This window comes from Phocoena sinus, chromosome 7 (assembly GCF_008692025.1).
Source record: "Phocoena sinus isolate mPhoSin1 chromosome 7, mPhoSin1.pri, whole genome shotgun sequence".
Classification (NCBI taxonomy): Eukaryota; Metazoa; Chordata; class Mammalia; order Artiodactyla; family Phocoenidae; genus Phocoena; species Phocoena sinus.
This window is the reverse complement of record NC_045769.1, coordinates 90119692-90132045: the sequence shown is the minus strand read 5'-3', so window position 1 is coordinate 90132045 and position 12354 is coordinate 90119692. Positions and strand designations below refer to the sequence as shown.

Below are 12354 nucleotides of genomic sequence, written 5' to 3'. Positions count from 1 at the left end.
TTACGGGACTCATACTTACATAATTTTTTTCTCCTGTTAATCTGCCTTCTGTCACTTTAATTACAGGCATACCTCATTTTATTGCTCTTCACTTTATTGCACCCTGTGGATACTGTGTTTTTTGCAAATTGAAGGTTTGAGTCTACCCTGCATCGAGCAGGTCTATCAGTACCATTTCTCCAACAGCATTTGCCTACTGCATGTCTCTGTGCCACGGTTTGGTAATTCTCACAATATTTCATAATTTTTTATTATTATATTTATTATGGTGATCTGTGATCAGTGGTCTTTGCCATTACCACGATGACTCACTGAAGGCTCAGATGATGGATAGCATTTTTTATCAATAAAGTATTTTTTAATTAAGGTATGTACATTTTTCTTTAAGACATAATGTTATCACACACTTAAAAGACCACAGTATGGTGTAAACATAACTTTTATATGTACTGGGAAACCAAAAATTTCGTGTGACTTGCTTTATTGTGGTATTTGCTTTATTTCGGTGGTCTGGAAATAAATCTGCAATATCTCTGAGGTATGCCTGCACTACCCCAGCCAAAAGAACCTAGAAAGATAGAGGAAAAAATTTTCTTCTCCTATAGAGCCCAATGGCCACAGGGTTAGACAGGGAATATAGGAGAAACAGCAAGAGGAACACATTTACACATGGACAGCACAGTCTGTCATTCAGCATCGCAGAGACCATCAGTCTTAGCACCTGGTTGACATGACTAGTAACCTGAAGTAGAAAGTTACTGGAAGGAACTTGTAAGCAATACTTATTTGTAAATCACATCAAGAACTTCTAGAACAAGATGAGGGCCCAGTTATCTATTGTCCTAAGGTGCTATGCTGGGAAGATCTGAGAGCAGAACCCAGTACTTCAAACTTGTTTGCCTCTTGGCATCAGCATCAAGACAATATAGATGTGCATAAAAATTTGCTCATCTCAAAGGCCCACTTAGTTACATATGTTCCTCTGCTAGATTTCTATGGATTCTGTTCTATGTTTATTCTTAACTGAATTCATTTATACGTACTCAATACTGCAGACAATCAAATCATTCAAATTTCAGTCTATTGGACCCAATATACTTTCTACTACTACTCCTGATAGGTTCTATTATTAAAGGCCAGATGTTCTTTTCATAAGTTTTCCTCATTTAATCCTCATGAGAACTTTACAAAATAGGCATTTTGCCTTGATCTTACAGATGAGGAAAGCAAGTACCACCAAGCTAACAGTAATTTGCTCAAGGTCACTGAGATAAATTCACTTAATGGGATCTAAAATGATTTAGGTTCGTGTGCCCCTAAAGCAAAAGGACAATGTCAAATTTTTATCAACAGGCTGAATACAAAATCTGATACTCAATAAAAATCTGTTTATTGAATAAATGAATGTCGACTCACAAGCCATACTCATTAATGCTGACTTAAGAAATGGTTTGTAATAAGGTTCTGGGTTATTTCTGGGAAAATAGTCTATCTTGCACAAATTAAAATTTAACAGTATAATTCTGAATTTATTTTAAAGTAATTTTCAAATATAACAATAACTGACATGAAGTAGGCATTTAATATTTGTTACTGGATGTTTAATCATCATCCATACACAGTTGAAAATATCACTTGGTGTATAACACCTGAAGGGCCAACTACAAAGTGTAAATAGTAACACTAATTCTTTTTCTTACAAACTTTCTTTATATAAGCTTCATATGTAGCTGTTCTTTAATTTATTTTGAGTAGGAAAATGGAAATTTAGTATTAAATAAGATAAGGTTTTTCCCCTTATAAAAACGAGCGTATAAATGAACATTTTGGTGTAACCTATAGCTACCACATTACAATGTAAGGACTTTATTTGCTCATACTATTTCAGTCATACTCACTTTTCCGTATTAAATATTCTGAACAACTCCAGATAAGAACGAACTGAATTGCTTTAGTCCAAATTAAATCCTTTGTATGGGTCCTATTCTTGTAGAGTCCCTTGTTTCTTCTGTTCTATCATCTTCTACACAGAAGTATTAGCATTTCAATTTGCCTTTAATTTCTAACACTACCTTGAATTTCAATTGTGTATCAAATCTTAGAACACAATTCAAAGAAAAGAGTTGTTAATAGTATCATTTTACATCACAAGGTTTATTCTACGGACCACATAAAAAGAATTATTTATTGCAAATCTTGTTGATATTATCCCTTTTTGAATCATCACTATTAAAAATGAGATACTTCAAGAAAGTATACTTCCACAGTTCTAAAACTAAGAAAAAATTGCTGAAAAGCTTCATGGTGTAGGGATTTTACCCCAAGATTTAAAAATACACAGTATTCAATTCAAAGCAAAATTATGACTTTCTTTTGTATATTCCATCATTGGCACATTTAATATAGTATCAAAATTCAGGTTCATTATTGGATTTTTAAAAAGACGTACGTTGAGATGATAAATTAAGGCAATATGGTAATTCTTGCCTCTCAAAGAAACAGAAGAGAATATGAGGAAAGAGTGATTACAGTTTGAAAAGAATAGTAAAATGTATAGATATCTATTTGAAAAGAACAGTATAGTGTAACTTTATCTTCTAAAAGAATCTTTGTACTTTGATTTTCAAAGATCACTTATGGGAATGAGTCAAAGCTCTCTTTCAGCACCATGAAATTTTACCTGATGAGTTACAGTGGTTAACAAAGGTAGAATGACAAACTAAATAAACACCCTGCAGAGTAAGTGAAAATTGCTGGAAACTAAATATTAAATACTTAAACTCAAATCATTGTAACTATTAATAATGCCACAATGATGATGATCAGAGGAGGCTTCAGTACATCATATTGCTATCATAGCAAATGGTGTATCAGATATTCACCAGTGAGAATAAGATATTATATTTATTAATTACATTAAGTTTTAAGCAACTTCCATACTTAAGATATTGTAAAAATTCTCTTATCAAAAAAACTTAACTTCTTTTCCAGAAAAAGAGTGTTTCTTCCCTACCCTACATGGACCAAATGGATTCCATAAGATTGATAAATTTCTGATTTAATTTATATTACTAATCTATAATATTTTCTTTCAGGCTCTAGGTCAAAGATCCATTGTACAAGCACAGATCTGTCATATTAAAAACTACAGTGATTAACTATAAAAAAAAAAAAAACAGAACTTACCAACCGGTTCCTTTTGATTCTGAAAGAGAATCTTGCTATTACTGCCATCCATATTTGCCATATTAATTGTGTTTCCATCCGTCCAGTAGAGTTTCCTTAATTCAAAAGAGATATGGTTTAAAAATATTAGATGTAGACCTACTTGTTGACTAGAAGCATACATTGAAGAACAAAGTTAATATTAAAGTAAATTCTTGGCTCAGGATAATTTTTTTTCAGGAAGACCCCAGATTGTTGAGCCACTTGCCTGGGAAGAAAGTACCACTTGCTTTTTCCTGTCACTGAAGGACAATTATCTCACTTACTTTCCTGCACCTACATTCACAACTGAATATTTAACTATGACTACAGTAAATTATTTCCATTTAAAGTCATTCATCAAGATTGAATCCTCTTGGCTTGGAGAAATCAGGCACCAGAGAAGGGAACAAAGTCATTTCAATCATTCCAGTTGAAAGCACTCAGGAGAAAGAATTTCTTTTAGTCCTACCCAAGTTCTCTACATGGGTACATGATGACTAGCCAGAAGATGGGAGAATCTGATCTACTTAGCATTGACCATAATACTAACACACAGTAAATATGTTATTAACAACTGGTATTTGAAATGAAATTAACAACTTCTCCTGGCATCTTTTTTTTACAATTCTGAACTGTCACTCTTTAGAAACATAAATTGATAAAATTTTACAATAATATATAAAAATCTGATTTCATGCCGAAAACAGAAATCTCTAACCAGGGATCTCGTACAACTTCCATGTTCACATTTGCTTTTTTGACTGTATAGCTTATATATATGTATGTATGTATGCATGTGTGTGTGTGTCTTCTGAATTCAACAAAGTTTTTACATAAAATCAGAGCAAAAGTGTGTAAAATTTTTGAAAAATTAAAAAAATAATCATACTTTACCCCCTGACTGGGTGAGCTGCTAGACACTGTGGCTTATCGATTCCGTGGATAATTGAGGTTTTCAAGGAGCCATCTAGTCTTGCCACGTTAATTTGCGTTTCATCAAATTCTGAGCTAATCCAGTATAAATTACGAGAGACCCAGTCCACAGCTAACCCTCTGATACTCTGAATATCTGTACAACAGGAAAGAGAAAATTAAAAATGAACAAAGTTTTTCATTATTTTGGCTTTCTAAGTCAGTTATTTTCTGTCTCAGGGAAAATTTAATTTACACTATTAGTTAGCTAATATTGTACAAGACTATAATCTCATTCCCTTATCAGCCCTTCTTAAGGCATGAATAATCATTAATGTCTTACTGCTGAGCCATTTGAAAACCTGAAGTAACAATTAGCATTGAAATTACACTAACAGTCAATGATTCACTAGTAAACACTTAGGAGCAGACACAGGCAGCAGTCCTATGAGCCAAGGTGACCAAAATTCAAATTAGAGTAATAGCTTCTCTAGTTGATGGCACATCTTTCTAGTTAGGAGAAAGTACTGTGGGCCATTAACAAATGGGCCATTTTATGTTTTAAATGCCAATTTGTTACTGAAATGAAATAAAACAATTCAACTTTCCAAAAAGAATTACCAGAGTTGAACATTTTTAAAATGGATAATTAACAGAAATTGACAGAGATATGAGCAAAGAAACTAAAGCCCTTTTAACATTCCTCCAATGTGGATTCTACAGAAATTACTGAAATCTAATTATGTTTTGATTCATTACATCCAATATGAATATTTGGGCTGCTATTACTTGATGATTCAATCAGGCATCTTTTTTAAAAATAATGGAATTTAGGCTAAAATATAATTGCACATTTAAATTAAAGAAACAAATTAAAATGAAAATGTTAAAAACAATGCATACTAGGAAATCTTTTTAACATATTAACAGGTAAAGCAGGCCAATTGAGTTCCCAATCTGTGGCATTTGACTACTTTTACTTGGTTTCGCCTTTATTTCATAAAGTTTTAACGTTTTCTATCATGCTGTACCTCTTAGGGTTCTCCAGACCCCTGCTACTCAAATTTATAAGACACCTGGAGACTCTTAAAAGGAAGATTCTGATTCAGTAGGTCTGGGGAGGGTCCTAAGATTCTGCAAGTTATAACTAGCTCCCAAGTGCTGTAGTCACTACTCCAGAGCAGCCGTTCCAATCCAAATTCTGCTAGAAACCCAGAGCAGCTGCTACTTAGCTCTTCTAATTGCTACATGTTCCCTTTTTATCATTTTCAAAACATGCCACCAAGCTAGATTTCCAGAAAGTGAAAACTCTGGATTTGTAAGGTCTGTAACTAGTTCAATTTAAAAAAAAAAAAAAATTTATTTATTTATGCTTGGCTGCGTTGGGTCTTCGTTGCTGTGCGCAGGCTTTCCCTACTTGCAGCTACAGGGGCGATAATCTTCACTGTGGTGCGCAGGCCTCTCATTGCTGTGGCCTCTCTCATTGCACAGCACGGGCTCTAGGCGTGCGGGCTTCAGTAGTTGTGACACTCAGGTTCAGTAGTTGTGGCTCACAGGCTCCAGAGCCCACGCTCAGCAGTTGTGGCACATGGGCCTAGTTGCTCCACAGCATGTGGGATCCTCCTGGACCAGGGCTTGAACCCGTGTCCCCTGCATTGGCAGGCAGACTCCCAACCACTGCACCACCAGGGAAGTCTCACTAGTTCAAAATTTAAAGGAGCAAAATAAGGGAGGCCTGGCAATTCTGGGTCAGCTGTGCAGTGCCGTGCTGGCATGGTAGGCTCTACCCCAAGTTTACATCCTTGAGTCTTAACAGAGCCTGCTCAATATTCTTTTTATTATTTCTAAATAACTTTTAATCACAGTGCCCTTAAAAGGGATTCCCCATGTTTCAATTTCTCCTGTAAGCAACAACTTCTCATTCTGCAAGTTACCTTTCATCATTAATTTCTGGTAAGTTGGCAAATTTTGTATGTGAACTTCATTTCTCAACCCAACACTTGAAATTTACTTTTATTTTTAGTGATTCTCATCCAGTTCCCTCTTTTCTCAAGGGAAGAAAAAGTAATACAACACCTCTGTAAAGCTAAACCTGCCAAGTCAGATATTTATTTGCCTCACCCAGAATATTTATTCTTCCTCCTTCACTCTCTGGACTTAATTGGTTGCTGAGAAACAGTAATGAGAAGATTTAGCTTCCTGTTCTAGGTTGGGTGCCTATTTTTTGTCCTTAAATTGCTTAAATTTTGGCCTTTTTTTAATCAGCAAAATGAGGATAATTATAGATAATTCATAGGATTGTTGTGAATATTAGAGTATGTGTGTTCATGCAGCTTAATTCAGGGTTGACGGATACTTTGCCAAACCAAGGACTTAATACTTTCTGCTTTTTTACCCTGAATTGCTTGGTACTGGCAAAAATAAAATAAGTTTTTGTTTCCTCTAAAATACATGTTATCCAGAGTTTGTTTGGTTTTTTTTCCGCTGTCTCTTCTGCTCAAAATCCTTTTACTTATTTCTGATTGACTCTTAATCATACAGCCTAGAGAAGACATTGCATTCTGAAACTGGAAATCATAGCCAAATGTAAGCTATGAATACCTATTTAGTCCTTGTGAATTCTGTAGTTCATGCTCTCTCAAATCTATTTCTATCTTTACTATTGCATAGCATACAGTCGTTTTCTTCTTTCAAGCAGTTGATTTAGTTGCTGCCAGGTTATTTTTCTGACTAGAGAGCTCTGGATCATGACCTTTGGTTGCCCCAAGGTATTCTATTGCTTCCAACCACTCAGAAAGTGATATCTAGATTCCTTAGCCTGGCTTTCTGTATAATCTGAATATAATTACCTTTCCAACCTTATTTCTCACTATTTTTAGCCAATTATCTTATTACACTTCAGTCATATTGATGTGTTCTCAGATTCCCAGCCTTGTCCTAAACTTTCCAATCTATATAGAATTACCTGGACCTCACATCCAATCCCATCTTCACTTTTCTAAATCTCATGCAGAATAGGCCAGCTGATAGGCAACATCATCCTTCAACCACAAAAACCTAATCAATTCTCCTATATATTCCAGCCATAAAGATTTTCTTTATCTACCTAACTCAACAGGACTATATCTGGTCAACCCCTTTCTACCTAATGTGATGATTATTTGTTAACATACTAGTACTTTCACATATACTTCTTGAAGGTGGGCTCCTTGCTAATTTATCTTTATAGCTCTCACTCCAAACGTATACAACATTGCCTTCAAAATAAATATTTTTAATGAATTGATGAATTCATGATATGCACAATCCATAATCTTAAGGATATGTGAGCTGAGCTAAAAATATCAGATGTAAGATCCTCAAGTGTATTTTCAGGAGTACATATCTAAACATATACTCAGGCAATCTCAATTCTCATTTTCTATCCTCACCCTTTTCCTGTCCATTAGTTTGGAGCTTCTAATTATCAGCTTTATGCCTAAGATAAATTTTATGTCTTTTTTGACCACCACTAATGCCCAAGTCTCATTGTTTTAGAGTGTCCTGGTAAATTCACAGTAAAGGGGTTGGGGGAAGAATAAAAACTGCAATATGTTTAATGATATTTTTCTTTTTTTAATAAAAGTACTAAATTAATGAATTGACTCAACTCTTGTTTTCAAGTAAGTCAGGCCAAGACCTCTGAACAAGTTTCTCAGAAAGTTCAATTTACTATTTCCAGGGACTCTCACTTCTTGAAGAAAGGCAGATTAGATATTCATAAAAGCCCTCCATTGCCACAAAATTCCCTGATGTATATTAAATTGTAACTTTTAAATGCATTGTTGAGATCATAAGACAGACAGGAATATCTCTAAGTGCTAACACACACTTGTATGTTAGCTAAAATCATAAAGGAAGGGAAGTGGGAATACAGATTTGGTGTTGCCACTGGAACAAAAACTTGTAATGATGATGTACAGATTCCAGGATTATTAGTTGCTCAGTGCAAGAGGAATCAAGTCCTTAAACTCACAAAAAGTAGCAGAGCTAAACAAGAGCAATTCCAGGATATCAGAAGGATCTACATCCTTGGGTGAGTGGGAAATAAAAAATCTGCCTACTTAAAAAGGAGAATAATTTTTAAAATAAATATAAAACATTTTTTTCTGTCTCTTTCCTGGGTATGAAAAACAAATTCTAAGCATAGGTCTACACTTAGGTAAGAGATTAGTAGTATATAAACAAGGTATTCATTGGTTGGGTAGAGGAGAAATCAAACTAAAGTGATTCCTGGCTTATCGTCACTCCTTTTCCCTCCAACAAAAGCAAATTCAAATCCTCTATGGAAGAAAAAAAAATTTTAACCCAGGCCCTCACAATTTCCATAGACTGAGTTTCTCCTCATAATTGATCAGAACAAAAAATTAAAACAAAAAATTAAAAGAAATGAGACATAAGACCAAGAATAAAGAGAAAAATAAACAATAGGTTTAAGTCTCCAAAGCCTACATGTTTTAAAATTATGTGTAAGATAAAGAAAAATGCGTGGAATGTTTTAAAGAAAAATATATGCTTCAAAATAATAAGCAAGGTACAATATTTTTAAAAATCTTCTTGGAATATATATAAATGAGAAGCAAAAATAACTTGCAAATATTAAAAAAAATAATTCATTAGATGGATTAACCAGCAGGTTAGACACTAGTTACTTCAAGACAGCTAGTGAACTGCAAGACAAATTGAAGAAAGTTAGCCAGAGAAAGCACAGAGAAACAAAAAGATTAGGTGAGTTGGAGGTTAGAATGAATAACCTACCATACCTAGTCAGAGTTTACAAAGGAAGGAATAGAGAGACTCGGCTAGAAAAAATGGTCAGATTGGTGACCATTGAGGGTTTTTCCTCCTGTGCTGATGAAAGACATGACCCAAAAGGAAGTACAACACACTGTAGGTTGCTAAATAAAAATATTATCAGGAGGAAAAAGAAGATCTTAAAAGCATCTAGAGAGAAAAGACACATCCTGCAAAAAAGAATGACAATTAGACAGAGATTCTCAGCAGCAATAAGAGATGTGAAAAGATAGCGAAATAATTTCTGGAAAGGGTTGAGAGAAAGTAACTCTAAACTTGGAATTTGTACTCAACCATCATTATCTTTCAAACTACACTTGAACATCAACAAAAAGATGGGCAAAAACACAATAGCCATGTCTCCAAAGCAGATATAGAAATGGCCAACAAGAACACAAAAGGATATTCAACATCACTAATCATTAGGAAATGCAAATCATGACCACAAGTATATACCACTTCATACCCATTAGGATGGCTACTGTAGAAAATGAACAAACAAACAAAAACCAAAAGAAAAACAGAAACAAAATAAAAATATTGGCAAGAATATGGAGAAATTGGAACACTTGCAGGCTGTTGGTGAGAATTTAAAATAGTGCAGCCTTGTGGGATACAGTATGGCAGTTCCTCAAAAAATTAAAAATAGAATTACCATATGATCCAGCCATTCCACCTCTGGGTATATGACTAAAAGAATTTAAAGGTCTCAAAGAGATCTTCATATACCTATGTCCACTGCAGCATTATTCATAATAGCCAAAAGTGAAACAACCCAAATGTCCATTGACTGATGAATGTATAAACAAATTGTGATACATACATACAATGGAATTTTATTCAGCCTTAAAAAGAAAGGAAATACTGACAGGCTACAATATGGATGAACCGTGAAGATATCATGCTGAGTGAAATGAGCCATTCACAAAAAGACAAATACTATATGATACCTCTTATATGAGATACCTAGAAAAGTTAAATTCATAGACACAGAAATAGAATGGTGATTTCCAGGAGATGAGAGAAGGGGCATGGGGAGTTGTTGCTTAATGGGTATAATTTCATTTTGCAAGACAGAAAGAGTTCTAGAGATTGGTCACACACTGAATATTCTTAACACTACTGAACTGTACAATTAAGAAGGGTCAAGGGACTTCCCTTGCAGGGGGTGCGGGTTCGATCCCTGGTCGGGGAACTAAGATCCCACATGTCGCATGGTGCAGCCAAAAATAAAATTAAAAAAATATATATAAAGGTCAACATGATAAACTTTATGTTATGGGTATTTTACTACAATTTTAAAAAATTATCTTTAAAAAAAGAATAAATAAATATATTTTCAGATATTATATCAGATTATCACTAACAGATTCTCACTAAACTAAAGGAACATTAAAAGATGTAATTCAGAGAGAAGAAAAAAGATTACAGAAAGAAGGCCTTAAATGAAAGAGGGATGGAGGTAAGCATACAAATTGGTTAAAATGTAGAGAATCTAAATGAAAAAGGACTGCCTGTCAATTCTCTGCTTGTGAGACATCTTTTTTTTTCCTGTGAAGTGGACCTGCTGACACCAGCTTCTTGGGTGTGAACACAAAGCCTTCTACCCCAAATCAGGCATGCCTTCAAAGGAGGAAGGGATCCCAATTCTTATAACTTTCTGAGGGCAGTTATGGTTTCATCCAATCAAAACTCATTTGCAGTAGGTTTCTGGACAATTATTTTACTGTTCTTAGAAGCAAAGTTTAAAAAATCAAATTGGTAATGCTTGTAAAAAGCTTTCTCAAGGGAACTTTGTAAGTATTAATATTCTATTTGTTGCACTTATGAAAAACTGATCATACAAATATATATATACATGTATGTGTGTATATATGTTACTATATATAACACATGGTATGCAAATTAATAAAACATCCATAAATCCATGATCCAGCTTAAGAACATTATAAATACTTTAGGAGCCTTCTATGCTTACCCTCACTAATTTTATGCCTCTCCAACTCTGAACAATTGAGCATTTACCATGGCCTCGGTTTTGTCACTTTTAACACATATGTAATCATTCCCAATCTTTTTTTTTTTTTTTGAGAGAACATAGGGGCAGAATTATAACTTTTTGACTAATCTTTATATTCTTAATGTCCTAAACCTATAATTATTCCTATCTTATAGAAACAACTCAATGCTGATTTGGGAAAAAATTCTGAAGCAAGCTTCCTTCTTTTATTTTCATCTGGATCAATGTCTCCAGTATCTTTCCAATAATTTGGTCAACTTCACCTCTCTTTCATTCATCAGGTTCAATTACTTCTACACATACTCTTGGTGTCTGTCACCTTCTTATATCTAAATTTTGTTTCAGATTTGGAACATCTCTGTAACCTTCTAGTTGTATCCTTGTCTATAATTTCTCACTTATCTAACTACCAGGTTGATAACGTGATTTACCTTCAAAAGAGTTTGAATGACCTATACCCATCTGTAAAAGTCTTCAGCAGCTTTCCATTGTCTTGAGGGAAAAAAACTAAAACAAAACAAAAAACAAAAACAGCTCCTCTGGTATAAGACCCTCTGTGATCTGCCATGATATGAACCTTCTAGTTTACTCTTTTACAAGATCTATCTGCCCCTCACTGCTTGCTCCTCTGTATGTATGTATGTCCAGATCTTTGTGCCTACTGATAGCTTAACCAGATTGATCTTGCTACAGTTTCCTCCAGAACCCTCATTTCACCACCTCCTCCTAAGTGGGAAATTTAGTAATCCCATGTAAGAACTCAGTACTCCTTGTGCTAATTTTGTAAGAAGTGGCTTACACCTTATTAACCTCCTTATTTCATTGAGTCTTATACTTTAGTTAGATGTTTACAATTCACTCTCACCAGATATAAAGCTCTTTGAGGTTATAGATTGTCTTAGTGAAATAATTGCTATCTCCCCACCCATTCAACATCCCAGATACAAAATCCAGAATATGGTGTGAGAAAAAAACAAAAAAGCCCATGGAGTAAACTAAAATAGCATTTCTATCTTTCTAACTAAAAGATAAAGAATATATGTGGGAAGTATTGCTCATTTAGCACCCATTGCTATAGATACACAGTTCTCAATGGAATGGCATTTATAGGTATCATTTTTGCCTTTCTTTACTTTACTCTCCTCTTTTCTAAATCACAGATGTTGACATTCTTCCACCAAAAGGCTTCCTGGGTGAAAACTGAAAATTGAAAATTCTATTCAGTAATAGGCAAAACAACAGATGTTCCCTGTCTAAACTTTCTACTTTAATTCAAGGACTGTTTCCAAAATCTAGATCTCACTGATTTGGGGCCTGATCCTTTTTTTTTTTTTTTTTTTGGTGGTTTCACCTTAGACTTGGGCTGAGGAAAATATGAAGAG

At 34.3% G+C, this 12354-nt stretch overlaps 1 protein-coding gene across 1 annotated transcript in view; it reads right to left on the bottom strand.

Annotated features, from left to right (window-relative positions):
- The window catches only part of LRP1B (LDL receptor related protein 1B), a 1461391-nt gene that overhangs the window by 589259 nt on the left and 859778 nt on the right, over positions 1–12354 (bottom strand). The window contains 2 exon segments of the mRNA XM_032636635.1: positions 3187–3281; positions 4102–4276. Coding sequence (XP_032492526.1) covers positions 3187–3281; positions 4102–4276 — 270 coding nt within the window.